Source organism: Helicoverpa zea, chromosome 12 (assembly GCF_022581195.2).
Source record: "Helicoverpa zea isolate HzStark_Cry1AcR chromosome 12, ilHelZeax1.1, whole genome shotgun sequence".
In the NCBI taxonomy this organism is placed as follows: Eukaryota; Metazoa; Arthropoda; class Insecta; order Lepidoptera; family Noctuidae; genus Helicoverpa; species Helicoverpa zea.
The window spans coordinates 7,391,951-7,411,997 of record NC_061463.1 but is presented as its reverse complement, the minus strand read 5'-3'; the positions used below and the strand labels follow the sequence as shown (position 1 = coordinate 7,411,997).

The window sequence follows — 20,047 nt, the reverse complement described above, 5'->3', positions numbered from 1 at the left end:
AATAGTACAACAGTTTTAAAATCCATCACCCATATTTTGACTCATTACAAGAATTCATGGGCACCCTAGTTGTTTGATTTACGAAAATGTTATTATTAGCTTACCTGTGGAACGATATATTGCAACCACCATAGGATTCACTTTCACAAGTATAAAAGCAACACTTTTTCACCATTTTAATAGTTTAAATTGATTTAATACAAAAAAAACATTAACACAATTTTAAATGCTGATTACGCGCCAAGAATGTTCAGGGTTACCGCTAGAAAATAAAAAACGCAAAATAAAAATGTATGTTGTTTATATTTAAAATAAGTGATTCAATTGTTTTTTTGGGCAAAAAAAACTGTTGACCACAACATTTTTTTATGCTGGCAAGGTGTTAGAAAGAGACAAACGGCCTCCGTTCTAACTATCCCTCTCGGCTCGGATTTGCCTCTGTGTATTATGCAACCAATTTAGTACTTTATTGCGTTAGAATAGAGTTCATTTTCGTAAATATATATTTTGAGAGTGCGCAATCTTGTTTATAGTTTATTACATCTATGGGCCTTATCATTTTGACGTTTGACAGCTGGCTGTTTGTCAAGCGTCAGCTTGCGGTGAGTCTGTCAATGCCATGTCAAATTGTCAATGCTATTATAATAAAAACAAACAGCAGGGAGGGCTATTTAACATTTTTAAGCGATTCTTGAATGCCAAATTTATGTTAATTCTTGCTCACACTCATTTGACCTATCAGTGAACTGGAAAGTCCAGTCGGCAAATCCATTCTAAAACTAGTTCGATAGAAACAATACTGTTGTTTATTTTGTTCGTCTGATAAGTTGATAAGGCTGCTGTTTCTGCCTTTAAATACTTACTGCGATCATATTTTTGGGCAAAACTAAACTGGCATCTACTTTTTAACTGATCTGAAAATATTCGAAACGTTAGTATCTAAGTGGCTGCTGAGCAAAAGCTACTTTTTCACTTAATTCTCTTGTATCAAGTGTTAATTATTAAAGTCCGTCAAGAATTTGCTTGTTTTGGTAAGTAAGTACAATTATTTTTGATGTACTTTGCACTTTGGACCTGAATTGAACATTGGACTTTAGACACTAACAGTTTGTTGTCAGTAGATTCTTCAAGATGGATATCAAGGAGACCATTATTGAAACTCAGCAAGGAGGTGTTAAAATAGTTCAATACAACAAGCCCAGTAAGAAAAATGCCATAGACCAGGTGATGTACAAGCGAGTAATAAGAATACTGAATGAAGCTGCAGTAGATGAAAACATTTCTGTGATGGTGCTGACTGGCACTGGAGACTTTTACAGCAGTGGCAATGATTTCTCTGCTCCACCAGATTCCAATACAGGCAACCACTTGAATGTGCTGAAGGAATATATCAATGCATTTATAATGTTTCCTAAGATACTGATAGCGGTTGTGAATGGACCCGCTATTGGTATTGCGGCCACAACGTTAGCACTTTGTGACATGGTGTTTGCTTCAGATAAAGTAAGTACATTGTACCTATTTTTTACCTTAGTAAGAAAGCTTAATCATGTAATTAATTTAAATGTTTCTCGGTTCCAGTCATATTTCTTAACTCCATTTACGAAACTGGGCATTGTTGCTGAAGGGTGTTCAACATTCACATTTCCACGACTACTTGGTGAAAGGAAGGTATGTATGGCATTTGACATAATTAAAATTACACTCCCTGAAAAAAAACTTATTTTTTATATTTGAATTTCAGGCAATTGAGATGTTGCTCTGTAACTACAGACTATCTGCAAAAGAAGCTCTTGAATATGGTTTTGTAAATTACATTTACAAGCCTGAGGAAGTTCAAAGTAAAGTTTGGGACAAAATAGTTGAGGTGTCAAAACTCCCCAAGCACTGTATTACAATCACTAAGAAGTTGGTAAGGGATGCTGTGAGAGAAGAACTTTTGAGAGCCAATGACAAAGAAATAGAGGAACTCAATGCCATATGGATAAAAGGACAGAGAAGTAAAATATAAGCAAAACTTGTTTAATATTTATGTGTAAAAAATACATTTAAATATTTTTATAAGTATGTATGTACATAAATGTATGTAGTTTTTGTTATATTAGATCAAGAGTATTTATTCTTTATACGCTGCGCTTGCTAGTCCGTGGTCTCCACTCCAGCACGAGGTGGACAGACGACCTTATAAAGGTCGCCGGAAGACGCTGGATGCAGGTCGCTTCCAACAGGTATCTGTGGAGATCAAAGGGGGAGGCCTATGTTCAGCAGTGGACGTCCTATGGCTGAGATGATGATGATGATGATGATTTATTCTTTAAGCATTTAAACACACAAAGTGATCCATATATTTTTAATTATCAGTAAGCATTTAAGATGTGCCACCTGTTAAGGAAAATGAGATCTAAAAGATACCAGGTGTTACAGTCACCAGTATTTTCGGTTTTCCCGATTGTATACATACTTAAAAATGATTAAAACAAAAAAAATATCTATATGTATATTTTTTTGTTTACATTCAAACTTCTGTCCCCTAAGATATAGTATGTATTTAATTTTTTATACAAGTGAGTTCTCAAAACCTATAGTTAGGTGACTTCTAACTCCTTAAAAGAGCCAATTATTTGGTTGAAATTATATTGTGTCAGAACCGATAGATGGCGCTAATGTCAATATTGTCTATTAGCGGAGCAAAGTACACATGGTTTCAGAGGCTTTCATCACGTTATCTAAATCTCTACCTACCTATGCATAGATGTAGCCAACAGCAACCAACTAGATTGTATAAGGAAAATATCTTCATTTATACCTATGCTATTTGGCGTATTAACATTAACAATATATTAGCTAATAAATAATATAAAAAATGTCTTCGGTCAGTTCAAGTACCGCTTCGATATCGGAGTTCTTTCGCCCGATACGGCCGAAAGGCCTGCGACCAAGAGATCTGAGTAACACGCGACTCAGTTTATTGAAGAGAGAAATACAGACTGATATGCACCTGATACCGTTAAGTAAGTAAACATTTTATCCGGGTGCGATAAGTCGTTCCCTTAAGACGCGGCTGAAACCACGGACAAATAATGTTTTAAGCTGAAAGTATTGAGACGAGGCCAAAATGCCCGTATAACGTAGGTACCTACCTCCTCGTGACCTATAGTTTGGCAGGTTGTGGTGGTAGACTGCTAAACAAGTTGGGTCATTCTGCTCTAAGTCAACTTTCGCATTTTGTAGAACAATTATATGAACAGCTGCAGACAGACCCAATAAATGGATTGACAAATGCTAGGGCTCGAGAACTGCTTGAATACTATGGGCCCAATACACTAACACCTGCCAGTGAATATGGGTGGCCAAAAGTATTAATAAAATCTCTATGTACAGGTAAGTTCACCACCTTTGAAGAAAACATACAGAAATTAATGCATTTCCAAATCACCTTACATACCTACACATTCAAATTCATTTAGGTATTTCAAGTAGGTAACAATAGGACTCATATTAATTATGTGCATAGTTTTACACACTGAGTACATTACAATTACAAATTAACAAAAAATAAACTTTCTCATATTACCTACCTATGTATTTATGGTCCCATCCTCTCGGGAGCAAAGGTCCATGTTATCTCAATAATGTGTTTGTTTAAGTGATAGTAGGTACGTAGTTAACGTAGTATTCTGTAATCTGTGGTGATAGTTAATTAAGAAAGCTGTGTCCTGAAAAATCACAAATTATAAATCGATATCATAGCAGGGTTTAGTCAGGTACTCGTGACTAAGAATCTGCTGTTTTTATTTGAATTTTAGGGTTTTCCATACTAATCTGGTTGGGCGCACTAATGTGTTTGGTGGCGTATCTAATAGAATCGTCATCGAAAGCGAACCCCACAACTGATAACCTTTATCTGGGCTGCGTGTTAATTGCCGTCGACCTCACATGTGGGCTCTTCAGTTTCTATCATAACTATAAAAGTTCCAAGGTTTGCAATTATTATCTATTATATTCCCTAATTTATTACTATAACGCAGTGATGGGTTTACTTAAGTAGGTAGTTCCGAAAGACTGGATGTGCACAATTTTGTTGCCTTAATTAGATGGACAAGAAGTGTCTTCTAATAAGAAAAACCTTTTTACCTTCATACCCAATCAATTAGGATGGAAGGGTCTTTTTTATTATTCACAACAATAGGAGTACCTACGTACCTGTTAGTAAGCAGGCACATACCACACACAGGATTCTAATAATAGCTTAAAATAAGTGCTAGGTAATAGGAAGGTAAGTGGAGAACACAATTGTACCCGCCTACGTTAAATCCTGATCTAAATAATTGACCGATTGTTTCATATCCTGGCTGAATGATCCTGCCGTCTATTTCAGATAATGAAAATATTTAACAGCATGATACCAGCAACCGCGAGCTGTATTCGAGCAGGGGTGTTAAGTACTGAGACACCTGTGCGTGATATCGTCAAGGGTGATATTGTGATCGTACAGGCTGGAGACATAGTGCCGGCAGACATACGTATTATCGACAGCAAGGGATTCAAAGTACGCATCATCATATTATCTGCAACTGACACGTGCACATACCGCGTGAGGATGCAAATGCACGTGCTTTGATCGAGCTTAGTAATGTAAAGGTTATCTATTCGCAGGTTGATAATTCCTCTTTGACTGGTGAATCAGTGGCAGTAACCAAGAGTAATACTGAAGGAGTTCCGAACATTCTTGAATCGGCAAATGTTGCTTTCTTCTCGACCCAATGTGTGGAAGGCTGGGCTTTGGGTATATTATTAAATTTCGTTCTAATCGAGGCCAAGAACTAAAATTATGGTGCCCAGTAAATCTATAAAACAAAGATAGTAGAAAGATGACAAACTAGCCCCTAAATGATGTTAAGTGGTCTCGTCAATTAGCTTTGCTAATCTGAAGTTATTCATTTAACGTCTCGCATATGCGCAGTAGTGGTTTCTTCATGCATTTTGACTAGCAAAGTTATTGAACAAGTTCTGTAGATTCCACTGGATAGACTTGTAGTCTGTTTATAAATGCAGGTGTTGTATTGTGTTGCGGTGATCTGACGGCAATGGGTCGCGTGGCCGGGCTGGCAGCGCGGCTGACCCCGGGACCATCCCCACTGACTCGAGAGTTACACCGCTTCATGAGATACATGTGTGTATGGGCTTTAGGACTCGGAGTGTTTATAGCATCTGCATGTTTAGCTCTCGGCTATCCTTTCATGCAGACTATCATATTCGTTATTGGAATGATTGTCGCCAATATTCCTGAAGGTGCATTTCAATATTTATTGTACTTTTTAAAGTAGTTAAACTCATGCACTTAGTTTTCAATATTATTGTAATGTGTGATAATGCCTACGTATTTTTTGATGATTAAGGGTTACAGCCAACAGTTACGGCTTCACTAACGATAACTGCCCAGCGAATGGTGAAAAAGAATTGCTTGGTAAGAAATTTAGACGCAATAGAGGCTCTGGGTGCCTGCTCAATAATATGCTCCGACAAAACTGGCACTCTCACAGAGAATAAGATGGTCGTACAACATATATGGACGTGGAACAAAGTTTTATTCGTCAAAGACTCTGAATTCAATAGTAAGGCGACACTGTTATTTGTTACTAGATTTATCAATAATTAGCTGTTCTCCGCGGTATCACCCACGTTCAGGGAACTACTTCCGGCAACTGGTTCAAAAGTAGCCTAAGTTCAGCTAAGTGCTGTCTATCAACCACCGGATAAAAATCATGCCATTTCAGAGAACAATCAGACACTTACACAAAAATTTAAAAAATAAAGCTGTTTTGGTATATGTACCCTACTTATACCTATGCAGTGGTATGCACTTAGTAAAAGGAGATTGGAGACCGCTATTAGGCAAACTTAGTGCAGGACTGCTGCACCGTTGACGACGATTTGAAGATGGCGGGCAATGGATGGATGCGAGCTGCCAAAGACCAGGATGATTGGCGCTCATTGGTTGAGGCCTACTTTCAGCAGTGGACAGCAATAGGCTGATATAATAAGAGAATTTCATGGACTGATAATTTATTTTAACTAATTATTTGCAGATGCGGTACAGAACAATCATGGTAAGTAAATACCAACGCACCTACCTAGACATTCTAAATTATTCGCTCGATTCCTTTTTCGTATATGAATATAGGTAATCAAGGTAATTACTTCATCCATTAGATATAGGTATCTACCTAATAAGTAGATATTCCTAATCTTCTGTTTCCAGCCTACGAATACTTGAAAAAATGTGGAGCTTTGTGCAGCAACGCAGACGTTAAGCGTGGCGGTGGAATACATGGCGATGCGTCTGAGACAGCTATTTTAAATTTCCTATTTCAATACAATGACCCAATTACTGTCAGGAAAAATAATCCTAAAGTTGCTGAAATACCCTTCAACTCGTTGAATAAGTATCAAGTAAATCTGTGTTTGTTTCTTAGATTTAGAAATTATCCATCAACAACCTCCAGCCCTTAGGTGTAGTAACCATTTAGTAATCTGTACCTTAGGTACGCACGCCCATAGGTAGCACTATGTGGTGTGATAAGCTGATATTGATCGTTAAAACATTAAGGTAATCTGGAAATAAATACTTAGCGACTGATATTCCGAATGACGCATTTTAATATTTATTCAAATACTAGGTCAGTGTGCATCTCGATACATCGTTGGGGCAATTTATAGTAATGATGAAAGGGGCGCCGGAGATCATCTTCGCTCGCTGTTCCACCGTTGCTACTGATACCAAAGATATAACTTTGACAAAAGATATGAAGCTAATGGCCGACTCAGTCACTGAAAATTTGGCCAGCTCTGGTCAGTATTCACGTCTAGTTTTATCTCCTTGTGTAATAAAGATGTCCATTTACATTTACCTAAATAAATGAGCCGCCTAACGAGATAAATTGATCCTGCTATTGAATATTTTTGTTGCTATTAATTTTCTACAAATTCAACGTAGTGTTACGGTTGATTTCATAAATATTCAGTCAGATTCAGTGAATGGTACGTATACCTACCATCCTGAATCTGAATGAAAAACAAACATTTTTAAAGACAACTAGAACTGTACTTTGAAATCATTATGTAATTAGGTACATATGTACCATGTAATTACACACTTACACACGTACACTTATTATTGATACATTAATGATTTTATACTTAGGTAGATATTATACTTACAAAATAGGTTTATTATTCTTGTTCAGAAAGTAGCTATAGGTAACTAAAAACTTAAACTACTGAAATAGGCACCTACTCGTAGTTATGCCTCTAGAGTAGAGACTCAATTCCTTTTTCACCTTCGAGCCTTTTTCCCAACTATGTTGGGGTCGGCTTCAAGTCTAACCGGATTCAGCTGAGTACCGGTGCTTTACAAGAAGCGACTGCCTATCTGACCTCCTCAACCCAGTTACCCGGGCAACCCAATACCCCTTGGTTAGACTGGTGTCAGACTGACTGGCTTCTGACTACCCGTAACGACGGTCAAAGATGTTCAGTTACAGCCGGGACCTACTACAGTTTAACGTGCCATCCAAAACACAGATTTGATACCGTCATATGCATATTTTAAGGTGAACGAATTATGGCCTTTGCTGACCTTCTTCTAAATGCAAAGCAGTTTCCTTTGGATTTTCTGTTTGATACGGATGATGTTAATTTCCCAGTCGAAAACTTACGCCTGCTAGGCGTAATGGGTATCATGGACCCACCTCGAGAGGAGGTCAGTAATGTTTGATTTTATAGTTACCTAACCTCCTAGTTTTACCTACTTAACAAAAGTGATTTTACGTATATTAGGTTCAGACAGCAATAGGGCGCGTGCGCGAGGCTGGTGTGAGAGTGATCATGGTGACTGGCGACCACCCAACCACCGCGCGCGCAGTAGCCACCAGAGTCGGAATTGCCACGAGCCCCAAATGTCATGTTGTCACTGGCAACGAACTGAGAAACATGACCCCCGATCTATTAAATTGGACTCTGGATAAACATTATGAAATAGGTAAGAATAAATACAAAATCATTATTAATTGATTATACCAGGCTTAATTCAATTTCACGTCAACTGCATCTTTTAAGTGTTTGCAAGAACTTCTCCCACGCAAAAGCTTCAGATAGTTGAGGCTTGTCAGCGTCAAGGTAGCGTGGTGGCTGTGACCGGGGATGGAGTTAACGATGCGCCGGCGCTGAGACGAGCAGACATAGGTATTTCTATGGGCATCACTGGATCACAGGTAGTCATTCACTATCATTTCTCTATAATTTTCGATGTTTTCCGCTGGGGTAATTTAAGACCACTAATCTTTCTACCAGGTGTCCAAACAAACAGCAGACCTCATCTTGATGGACGATAATTTTGCTACCATCGTGACCGGTATCGAAGAAGGAAGGAGGATATTTGACAACCTCAAGAAATCTGTCTGTTACATACTCATTTCTAACGTGCCAGAAATAGCACCAGTGTTAATGTTCATACTGTTTTCTATACCTTTACCATTAAGTAAGTAAAGTAGGTACCTACGTTGGCAATTTATAGTTTCGTGTTATTAAACAAAGAAAAACACCAATATATGTAAAATACATTTAAAAATGGATTTGATTCGCGCATATCGCATTAAAATTCATAATATCTACGGGAGCGAGGAATATAAATAACATCCGTGTTATTTTGTTGAAGGTGTTATGACCATATTATGCATAGACTTGGGCACAGACATGTGGCCGGCTGTGGCGCTGGCTTACGAGCATGCAGAATCTGACGTCATGACCCGAAGTGCTCGCGGCCGTGACCCTCTCGTGTCGTCCAAAATGTTAAGATTAGTGTACGGACATTTAGGTCTCATAGAATTTGCTGCTGGCATGTACGCTTACTTCATTGTAATGGCCGAACATGGCTTTTATCCTACCAGTTTATTTGGTAAGAAATAACTGCTTTTAAATTAAAATTTTCTTCATGTCTAGGTAGGTGCCATGTCGTGATATTTCCTATGGTTACGGATTTGACAAAAACTGGTTCTTAGTTGCTAGTATTAAGTAACTGAATAAGAAATGAAATCCTTACACGATAACTGACTATTCGTCCGACTGTCCTGTTTCAAAGGAAAGAATAGGTAGACACATACCTAGATCTATAACAATATCGTATTCGTCCTGGTGCTGGAATAATTTGCATCGAGAAGTAGGTTCTTGTTTATCTACATCATGCAATCCTAAAAACAATAATTTTGGCTTTCTTTATCCCCAGTTCCTGGTAGGTGTTGCATTGCTGATAAAATTGCATATTTACCCTTTGATCTCATACTTTTCCCAAATCTGTTAAAACAAAGCACCCTTGATCCAGGTATAAGACAAAGATGGGACAACGAGGCTGTCAGTGACCTAACAGACTCTCTGGGTCAGGAGTGGACCTACGAGGAACGTAAAGAGATTGAGCGAGCTTCACAAGCAGCTTACTTCGTAGCCGTGGTGCTCACGCAAATGATGAATGGCGTCATTTGCAAGACTAGATATAACTCTTTGTTTCACGTTGGTAAGAGGATGGAACTGCTATAATTAAAATGTTGGGCAGCTGCCAATGTTTTCATCTCCATCAATTCTTAAATAAGCCCAATAAAATGATTTTTGATGAATTCCAGGAATGAAAAATAAAATTTTGAATATGGGACTCGTATTTGAGCTAGTACTTTCATGCGCCATTTGCTACATTCCAGGACTCAATGATTTCTTCCACACGTATCCTCTTCGCCTAAGATGGTAATGGTTACGTACGTCTATTCATTATTTTAACGTTATGCGTGGATTAGTTTTGTGAGACCAGTTTTATCACAGGTGGTTCCTGGGATTGCCATTCTGTTGCATCATGTTCGTCTTCGATGAATTTAGAAAATACTGCATCAGAAGGAAACTGTTTGGGGGATGGTATAACTCTTTAACGCTTTATTAATGTTGCTGTATAGCCAATAACGCTCAGTAATTGTCCATTACGATAAAGTTTCCTGTTCTAAATTAAAGCAAAATAATACATTACTACGACGTATCCGCTGATAACTGTTATATTTAGTTAATGTATATCAATAGGTTATTTATAACAAGCTCGGTAGGACAAATGTGTAACGAATTAATAAATAAAACAATAGAATCCAGAAAATAGTAGGTAGTTTACTGAATTTTATTTTACATTTTGATCCCACACACTCAGATCTCTAAATAATACAAGTTAAACATTTAAGTACCTAATTTATCTAATGAGCAAAAATAATATGACATTTCAGTATCAGGTCACATTAACAAACATCACAATAGTTTAAGGCCGGTGCACAATTGCAGACCTTGGTTTCAGGAAATGAATGATCGCTACGCTACCTTACATTTTTAAATAACATACATAAATTAATATTAAGATCTCATCTAACAACTCGCGTTCTGATGGCTAGCGACACATTTTCACTCCCTATCATATAGGAATGTTGTTCTTAATTTCTCTGCAAGTGATTGATTTACACACGAATATTAGCGTGCACTAGTTGCATTTCAATCGCTTTCCGAGACTTAAAAACTTTGGTTAGGAACAGTCACATACTGCGTACACAAAGGTAATAATCATTACTTTTCATTGAATAATGATTCTTACCGCCCACATAAAATGCGCTAGACATAGGAATGATTTGACTTTTCATTAATATGCAAGTACCCATTTAGATAAGGCACAAGTAAATAAAACTTATTCATCTTTAACAGTCATGATTTAAATTAGCAAATATTTACCTAGTTTAATTTATGATTTCAATATATGTAAGCAGGTAATTAAATATATAGGTAGTTTTTTTACATTTTGTTCTTGCATGTCTATTTGAACACTGGGATTGGCAAATATTAGTGCTTTAATACATAAATACCAAGATATGTCAATATTACTTAAAGCTATTTTTTAGCTCTATAATTACTAGTTGAAAGAAGCAGATCTAAGAAATACAATATGATAAAACACACAATAACAAAAGGGCTAAAGACAATACTCCACGTCTTAATCTATCTCGAGCGATCTTCGAGATTTCGTTACGTATAAGTTTTCTTTGAAATGACTGCTAAAATATTTATGCATTAGCACTTTTCTTGAACCATATTTATAGAAACAGTTACATTGACAATTTGCTTAACCATATTGAATAAAATTTGATAAAATTCAACTTTGCTTTGGTAATACAGCCTACAATAAACTATCTCTGAAATAATAGAACATTTTCATTAATATATCAAAGCATATTTTTTGTACAAACTATACTAAAGAGAAATTGAAAGATCATATTATCGCTTAAACAACTCGTCAACGTTTTAATAAGTCAATAAATATTAATTTAAGTATTATGAAATTTATTACATTTATTAATATTCATCATCATTATTAACTTTCATAAGTAAATCAATTTTAGATAATTGTTTTGCTTTTTATCTTAATGTCAGGCAAGTTTGATATGACCCTTATGTGACTAAGTAGGTATCTAAGACACAAAAATAACTACATTAGTGTTTGAACTATTCACATAACATATCAAACGATAAGTACTCAGTCCACACTCACGCGCAAGTAGGATTTACAATAACATTTTACGCAGTACTTACGAACAAAAATGAATTACTTATCTAAGTTTAATTATCAAAATGATCAACTGCAAAGTAAGTCTCCTATAACTACTACTTTGTTTTTAATAATTTAATAAGGAATATTTTATCATTCATTCAGATTTTTGTATTGCAATAAGATTATTTTTGGCCTCTTTAAAATATAAGTTCATTACTCAGAGACATTCAGACATAAATTAACTGTCTACAAATAGCTTATTTATCACGATTTTAAATCACACATAGACATTTAGGTATATATTATTATTTTAAAAGGAATATACGAAACTGACTATTATGACTAAGGCATTTTTTTAGTATTTGTGCCTTACGGATAAGGTACAGATTGTGATTTAGTTTTGTGATTAAAATCAACACAATTACATTATATTTGTTCCATTTAATGGTATTAGTCTTTTATTTTTATGATATCTAAGTAAGTGTGCCTACCTACGAAAAAACACCCTTCACCAATTATTTGAGCTTAGAATTTTGAGCTAATATGAAAACTTATTGCACAGATTTTTTAATCAATTAAGCGTTTAACGAATCATTTATTATTATTATGTACACCAGAAATCAATAATATTTGGATGAGTCGTTGCCAGATTAGCTAACTTCATGAAATGATCGATAATTTCATGGAACGGTCGTATTTCAGGATATGACTTTAAAAATATTTATTGGAAATCTTAAAGTCCTTTTTAGAAGCGGGGCTACCAAAGTGGTGTTATCTTTTTTTACTGGTTAAAAAACAAAAACCTAATAATCTAAACCGACCGCATCCGTGTAATGTTGACCATGCGCGACCTCACCAAACCACATGATGATGTGGCCAACAGACACAAAAAAATGAAATGCGACCACTTCATGAACTTAACTAGCATTTCATGGAGAGAGCGAACCCATGGTCACGACATATGTTAGTTGTTACGCATGCGCGCGGCGAGGATAGCATTAAGATTAGGTTGAGTTCGCATATCAGCTATAGAATGTCTGGCTTTTATTACCGCCTCTTCACGACAAACTTCATCTTGAAGGATGCAACCAATTATTTTAGCTACAATTGTCGACGGTGGAACATGAGGATTCCCTGAAATTGTACAAACTGAGCTAGATATCTTTGACATTTGAATTAAAACTAGACATAGAATTTACCGTACCTCCATTAAGGACTGATACATTGAATCCGTGCGAAAGTAGCTACGTGGCTACTCAGGAGAAGTTCATAATTATGTAATTTCTTTTACATAGACACAACAAACTGACCGTCAAGTTTTGTCCTGCGTGTAGGCGGACAGGCTAGTGTTAGTTGATACATTACATTTAAAACTCCGGAGTGAAATACAAATAGACACGCAACTACCCACGCAGCAGGCTCAGCATTTTTTATGTACTTACACTATGTTAGTCACCAAGAGAATTAATTTATAAGTTGCAGAATGGAAATTGAAATTACTAAGCGAACCTTAAAGTAAGATGTCGTGTCTAAAGTACCAGCTAACACAGACAAGACAGCTACAATTATGTTAGTACTTACTGCACTGCAATCTCAGGAACTTGATATGACCTATGACAACTCGAAGAAACGGGTTTCATAAAACGGCAAACAGGCGTGCAGTGTTCTGTTAGTAATTGTATTAAAATTGTTAGTATTCCCCTTCACCAAAACAAACCAGCAAAATGATGACGAAACGGTTAATACCCTGATCTGAATTAAGTGAGCTATTCTTGGCAAATGATTATTTTAATACATCATTCAAAGGCCACAAATTTATTAGCAGTTGTTCGAATCTTTAGACTTTAGATTGACTGTGTTTTGATTTCTATACTGCTACCAGGCAGTTAGCAAGTCTATACATTTTCGACACACTCACTCACTTTTGAAAGTTCGTCAAATAGATAACACTGGTCAACAAATTAAATTTTTTTTTGGTGCAAAGGTGAAATATACAATTTCTTGTAGAATATTTGACACGTAATCAAAGTCCAGAACATAAAGTTGCACTAGCACGTAGGGATTTAGAGATATACCCCTCCTAAAGTACCAAAAACGTGTTTTTTTATGAAATTTGATGTCATTTTTTGGGGACAGAAGAATTATATAGGAATTTCTAACTAAAGCATCATATAGTACTACTTTCCCCGCATTAACCCTATTTTAATTTATATTTTTGCGAGTTTTATTTCCTAATATATACCATTTTATAACTAAAGTGGAGTTTTTTCATACTAACAGGCCAAATAAAATGTAAGGAAGATCGAACTATCGTAGCTGTATACATATTTCATGAAAATTTAAACTCTTAGCGTTCGAAATAAAAATGAATTTCAATCGGGAAGAGTAGTAGGTACTATATAATGCTATAGATAGAAACTAAAAAACAATTTTGCTGTCCTTCAAAAAAATCGTCAAATATCGTTAAAAATCGCGTTTTTGGTACTTTAGGAGGGGTATATCTCTAAATCCCTACGTGCTAGTGCAACTTTATGTTCTGGACTTCGATTACGTATCAAATAATCTATAAGAAATAATATATTTCACCTTTGCACCAAAAATGCTGTTGACCAGTGTAATTCATGCATTACAGAACCTAAACATGTTTAGAATTATGTATCTACCTTTCAAGACGGATCGTACTAAAAGAAAAAGTTGTAGGTATATGGATACGTTTGTCAGAGTAGTAGCAGTTCCCTCAGGAAGCGGGTAAAACCGCTGGCGAAAGCAAGGAAAGCTGATGTATTTTTTTTATTTCGTTTACCTTGGATTTTAAAGATCGCTATCGATAAAAATAACAGTAAGACGCCAACAAAAATGCAAAATCTTTAATAGTTATAGCTCACATAATTGAAATCCGAGTTATTGAATATACACACATCAAAAGTGTCTAGGGATCAACATATATTTTTGCAATAACTTTTCTCCTGATTGATATTAATTAAAATTTTCTTTAAGGATTCATCAAATAAAGTGTTTTCGTTTGTCACAGTAACGATAAACCAAGTCACCTTTGCACTAATAAAGAAATTTGCCATTTTCCTAATAAAGGGATTTTTGACATTTGAAACACTAACACAAAAGTTCGAAAAAAAAGACTGAAATAACAGTTTTCTTTAAAAGTTTATTGGGTAACTTAAACAATTAATAATCCGTGTTTCTACCGCGAACACTAACAACACAAGAACATCGGTTTGGCATACTCAAAATGAGTTCATCCAAATCACGATGTGGAATGGCCGCCCATGTTCGTTGCAACAACAAAAAAAGGTCTTCTTGCGACTGGATACCCTCCATATTCGGCAGAGCTCTTCTCTGTAGCATATCCCATGCATGCTCAATCGGGTTCAAGTCTGGCGACTGAGCAGGCCAGGGCAGGACATTGATGTTAGCTGCCGCGAGAGTCTGTCTTACAACTCTTGCGGTGTGCGGTCGTGCATTATCATGCATTAACTGAAATAAGGGACCGATTTGCACTTGTAGAGGAACGATGACGTCTGATACAATCGTCTCAGCATAAATTTGAGCGTTGAGGTTGCTTCTGATCCAAATCAACTCAGTTCTTCCGCCGATCCAAATACCCGCCCATACCATGATGGTTCCACCACTATAAGGATGGACTTCCTGGCAGGATTTTAATCGCTGTTGGCGTCCAGGGGTTCTCCAGTGTCGTATACGTCTTGTATCCGGTCTCATACCAAAACGAGACTCATCAGAAAAGCACACGAAACGCCATTGTTCTTCTGCCCAATTTCTGTGTTCAAGAGCCCATTGATATCGAATCCTACGATTGTGCATTGCTATAGGTGGTACCCGTAGCGGTCTTCGGGAATGAAGGTTCACTTCATGCAAGCGGTTTCTGACTGTTTGGTCGCTAATTAAGTTCCCTGAAGAGTGATGAAGCCTCACGGCTAACATCATGGCGGTTATTGTTGGAGCTCTTCGAGTTAAGATTTGAATGTATCGGTCTTGTCTCCGTGTGGTGCAGCGATACCGTCCTCCATGGCGCTCAGCTACGGTACCAGTGCTTCGGTAACGTGTCCAAAGTCGACTGATAACACTCTGACTTGTATTCAGAGCTAAAGCCACAGTACGTTGCCGGGAACCAGCTTCTATCATTCCCACGGCTCTGAGCATTTCTTCCCTGCTTAAATGACGTCGCCGCTCCATAATAACGTTGGTTTTAATCAGTAGTAGGGAAACAGTAGCACTAATAATGTCTTCAATGCGTTGTATGTGTTTATAGGGAAAATATTGACAGCTGATTTTCATCTTTTACTCGAATTTGATTCACAGTTCCTGATTCAAATTATGAAATGCACCAAAAAGGATCCATATAAATTTATAAAATCATAAATTTATTACAAAGCCACATCTCAATCTCAAGAAATCCGCATAAAAATGCTTGATCCCTAGACACTTTTGATGTGTGTATTAATCAATAAGTAAATACGCCAAATGTCGGCCCCCTTAGCGATTTTCTGCTTGCGGTTCGCTATAGCACCGTCAGTTTCCAACGAAAGATAGTTTTTGATGCGGTTTTGGATAGTTTGATTAATCTATGTCATGTTTATAGGCATAAGATTGATATTTCTACGAAAAGAAAAAAGTAATAAGGCTTAGATGCGTCGAGAACAGAAAAACCCTAAAGTCGGCCATTCACGGCCCAAGGTCGGTCGCGTTTTTTCCAAATGTCGGCCGGGTATAGGCTGTTTTAAATTAAGGCAGTGACAAATATTATTAACATGATTTATTTTAGCAGAATTATAATATAATACTAAGTATACATTTGTAATTGTATTTGTTTAATTTATAGTAAAATATTTTTTTGTTTCCCCTAAACAAAAAAAGTCGTATTCACGACCAACCATTTATATTTTTTAAGCTAATAAGAACGGTTTAATGGATAGCAAGTATCAAACTATAAAGCTACCATAAACATGCCTACAATACTGTCAACTCCTACATTTAAACTTAACTCCTATACGATATAATGAATTATAATAAATAAATTATTTCATTCTGAGAAAATGAAAAAATATAAAAGTATTTTTTCATCAGCCTGTATAGTGGCGCTTGAGTTCGAGGCTGGTCGACATTACGATTATTTACGATTCTAATGTCGGCCCCTATTTCTTGTACCTTATTTCTCGAGATTCAACTAATATCACCCCGGCCGTTATTTGGCTATTAAACGTAAAATAGATCTATTTGCCTATAAGCTTTGCAAATTCTCTTGTTAAGCCAACGGAATTAGTACAATAGGAATTTATAAAATAGACTGCATTTGCTTTAAGTCGGCCACGGCCGAGACTCCGGTTTTAAGTCAAAACTGTTGTCCTAATGGCGGCCTCCTATTTTTCCTTGAAAAATATACACAAAACGCTGAAAAAACTATCTTAAAATATAGTAAAAATAACCCATTAGTGATAATCAAGCTTAAAACAAAAATAAATAAATGTTTTATCGTTCTAATATCAATCCCCAAAATGTGAGTATTCACTTCGAGTAAGCTACTACTTTACGTACGAATTTGATGTTTCAACGGCGCAATCGCTACTGACGCTCAGTATGAGAAGAGTAAGTGACAGAATCGGATAGTAACGATTTGTACGTATAGAGTATAAACCAAGGTTGCAATTCGGGGAGCAAAACTAACACTTAATTACCTTTTGAATGAATGCAAGCTGAAAATGTACAGACGGCCGAAGTTTGGGGGGAGGCCGACATTTGGCGTATTTACCCTACCCTCAAAATATTAGTAATGTTATATGTATAAGTTTTTCCATACTGTTATTATCTATTGATACTGCATTATTTTATGAAGCTTTGGTTATATCATTAAAAACATGTGTTAGTCTCAGGCGTTCATACGAGAATTTTTACGGCTGTAATACCTACGTAAATGAAAGCAGTTTGATGGACACTTAATCAAGAACTTGGTTTACGAAAGTACATCTATAATAATAAAAATTACTATCGTGATAAAATTCGTAATTTTACCCCCTTATATTAGTTTTCCCAAGATAAACTCTGCAATCTGCAAATGCAACCAAAATACCTTTTAAGTTTTGAAATATCACATACCTGTCAGTCCTCTGTACCCGAATATACCACAATCGTGCATCCGCATTGAGTGTTGTTCCTTCTTGATAAAATCTTCTGTGCTGATGCCTTTCAGCTAAAATAATACAAGTCAAAATATGGAAAAGGTAATGAATATTTCACTTAATTAAATATTTCGATAACAATACTAACTTTAGATGGAGCTAAAAATCTATCAGGTATCCTTTGCAATTTCTGCTGCTTTTCACTTGGCCCAAAGCCTAGAGCTATTAGAACTGACTCTGCATCAACCTTTCGTGCTCCTAATACGTTTAACACTGAGCTGCCACTCGATCCACTATTATCAGACTGAAAACATTTTCATAATAAATAACAAATTTACAAGATGTGTATCACTTAACCCCTAGTAAACCAGTCCAGTACCTGGAGAGAATGATCCCTAAGTAATGGGTTCTTAAACTTAGGAGAATATCCTTCCGATTGTATTGAATGGTCCCGCTGCAATCTCTTGACATTGGTCCTCTGTGGAGTACTAGTGAGTAGAGCACTATCAAGGGACTTTCTTTTCCATGCTTCTTTTACAGGAACTTCCAAGTTTTGCTCCTCTTCCTCCTTTTCTTTGATAGGTTCAATGACTGTGTTCTCAGTTACTGATTCCTCTGCTTTACTATCATCAGACTTAGGCTCAGTGACTTTCACCTCATCGCCAGTGGTTTCAGCCTCAACAGGTGCATCAGCTGGCAAGGAATCAAGCCACTGTTGTACGGGGCTACTGCGCCTCATGTCGTCAATGACTCCACTTAACCAACCCCTAACTTTTCTCTCAATTATTGTTGACACCGATTCATTAAAAGTATCTATGAGAACAATTATTGAATTAGATGTAAATTAAATTACCTTGGCTATATTTTCTTTCACACTAATTGAAAATTAGGTTAAGCAAAAACATTAGGTAAATAAGTTTGTAAATATTTTACAATCTTAATAGTTGTATTAATCAAAAAAATGCTGTTCAAATTAAGCCCCTAACAATATCCAAATTAAATATTGTGCCCTAATTAAACATACTTATCTGTAAAATTAAGTAACTGATTTTTACTATAAATACATCAGGAACATTTATTTACTGAAACCCACCTATTTTTTAACACATTGTATAACTTAATTACACACCAAGTACACGACAATGGCCATTAAGCAATGATTAGCGTTACAATTGCATATATTGATTGGATAAGGACATACATGTTTGTTATGATCTCTAATACACTAAATTCGCTAACTTAATGTAGCTGGTGGGACCAACCTTGCTTAGGATCCATCTTCACTCAAGGTAACGCTGCATGCAATACGAGGAAGTTCATGAATTAACGTGCAAGATGCTTACGATGGTTACAAAATTACTCTTTAATTTCCTACCATTTTCCAGAAACAAAAATACTAAATACATTAAATACACAATCGTGACTTACCTTCTACGAAAATGTATGCATAGGAATGTTTTTTCTAAAACCACACAGTCTTTATATATTTTTTATCCAACACTCTAGAACAGAACACAGTTTCTCAGTTAATTTACGTCTAATTTAATCATTTGAACAATTTATTAAAAAAATACGTATTTGTTCTCCACAGAACTCAGAACTGCAGCACAGTCAGTGACATTTATTGACTGAGTTTATCGCTTTGACGTTTATTTGACAAATAGGTTTGAGAAGTGTCATCGAGCTTAGAAAGAAGTGTTGACGTATTTCAGTGACATTGACGTTGTCAATATAAGTTATTGACCAAGAACCTTTTATAACATGGAGTATGAAGGCTGATTTACATTGAGTCAGTAACTGACGTCAGTGTAGGCACCGAAAAGTGACGCGTGCTATTTACACGAACTATTACAGTCACTGTACTGACTTCAAATCAATTTACACGATGGCAGTGCCGGGTCAGCACTGACTTGTCAGTGGACTGACGTCAGTTACTGACTCAATGTAAATCAGCCATGACTGTTGAACTGTTCGTTCACTACACCTCTGTGGGTTATTTGTTACTGTCCTACACTTTTCGTGAAGCTTAGCTCCAAGTGTTAATAATTACAAAAGTTAAAAAAATATCTAGTTTAAAAATATATCGGTATTTATAATATATTGAGGCCAGTCAGTAGACAATTTCATTCTAAGAAATCAAGAGCTTTAAATAGTTTTAGTAGATGTCTAAATTCTTGCGTACATGCATAACTTCAGCATCTCGTCGGTAACTAAGTAGATATTCTGTAAAGCATCATTATACGTAACCGAAGATCGGTTCCATTGCGGAGCATGCTGTGCC

The 20,047-nt window shown here is 36.2% G+C and overlaps 3 protein-coding genes across 9 annotated transcripts; 2 read left to right on the top strand and 1 right to left on the bottom strand.

Annotated features, from left to right (window-relative positions):
• The first annotated feature begins 591 nt into the window (after positions 1-591).
• Positions 592-2,498, top strand: LOC124634987 (enoyl-CoA delta isomerase 2). 6 transcript variants are annotated; one of them, XR_006984949.1, is made up of 5 exons: positions 603-1,031; positions 1,122-1,503; positions 1,582-1,671; positions 1,745-2,114; positions 2,306-2,498. XR_006984949.1 is itself a non-coding variant. In XM_047170703.1 (4 exons), the coding sequence occupies exons 2-4, from the start codon at positions 1,132-1,134 to the stop codon at positions 2,009-2,011; spliced, it is 729 nt and encodes a 242-aa protein (XP_047026659.1). In that variant the 5' UTR covers positions 592-1,031; positions 1,122-1,131; the 3' UTR covers positions 2,012-2,498. The 6 variants fall into 6 exon arrangements, 5 of the variants coding, with proteins under 5 accessions (XP_047026659.1, XP_047026663.1, XP_047026660.1 ...); XM_047170703.1 differs by having other exon boundaries at positions 592-1,031; positions 1,745-2,498; XM_047170707.1 differs by having other exon boundaries at positions 629-1,031; positions 1,119-1,503; positions 1,745-2,498.
• A 147-nt stretch (positions 2,499-2,645) lies between these two features.
• On the top strand, positions 2,646-10,773 carry LOC124634984 (sodium/potassium-transporting ATPase subunit alpha-like). The gene is made up of 18 exons (XM_047170700.1): positions 2,646-3,011; positions 3,232-3,381; positions 3,807-3,979; positions 4,379-4,549; positions 4,657-4,786; positions 5,056-5,292; positions 5,400-5,615; positions 6,090-6,110; positions 6,263-6,453; positions 6,681-6,852; positions 7,614-7,762; positions 7,840-8,041; positions 8,119-8,273; positions 8,353-8,539; positions 8,717-8,956; positions 9,380-9,568; positions 9,675-9,792; positions 9,868-10,773. Exons 1-18 carry the CDS (start codon positions 2,864-2,866, stop codon positions 9,980-9,982), a joined length of 2,964 nt encoding a protein of 987 aa, XP_047026656.1. The 5' UTR covers positions 2,646-2,863; the 3' UTR covers positions 9,983-10,773.
• Positions 10,178-19,403, bottom strand: LOC124634986. 2 transcript variants are annotated; one of them, XM_047170702.1, is made up of 6 exons: positions 19,195-19,403; positions 18,146-18,579; positions 17,915-18,070; positions 17,744-17,837; positions 13,199-13,283; positions 12,570-12,751 (listed from the first exon to the last, which is right to left on the bottom strand). In XM_047170702.1, exons 2-6 carry the CDS (start codon positions 18,503-18,505, stop codon positions 12,715-12,717), a joined length of 732 nt encoding a protein of 243 aa, XP_047026658.1. In that variant the 5' UTR covers positions 18,506-18,579; positions 19,195-19,403; the 3' UTR covers positions 12,570-12,714. The 2 variants fall into 2 exon arrangements, with proteins under 2 accessions (XP_047026657.1, XP_047026658.1); XM_047170701.1 differs by lacking the exon at positions 13,199-13,283 and having other exon boundaries at positions 10,178-12,751.
• Positions 19,404-20,047: the final 644 nt, after the last annotated feature.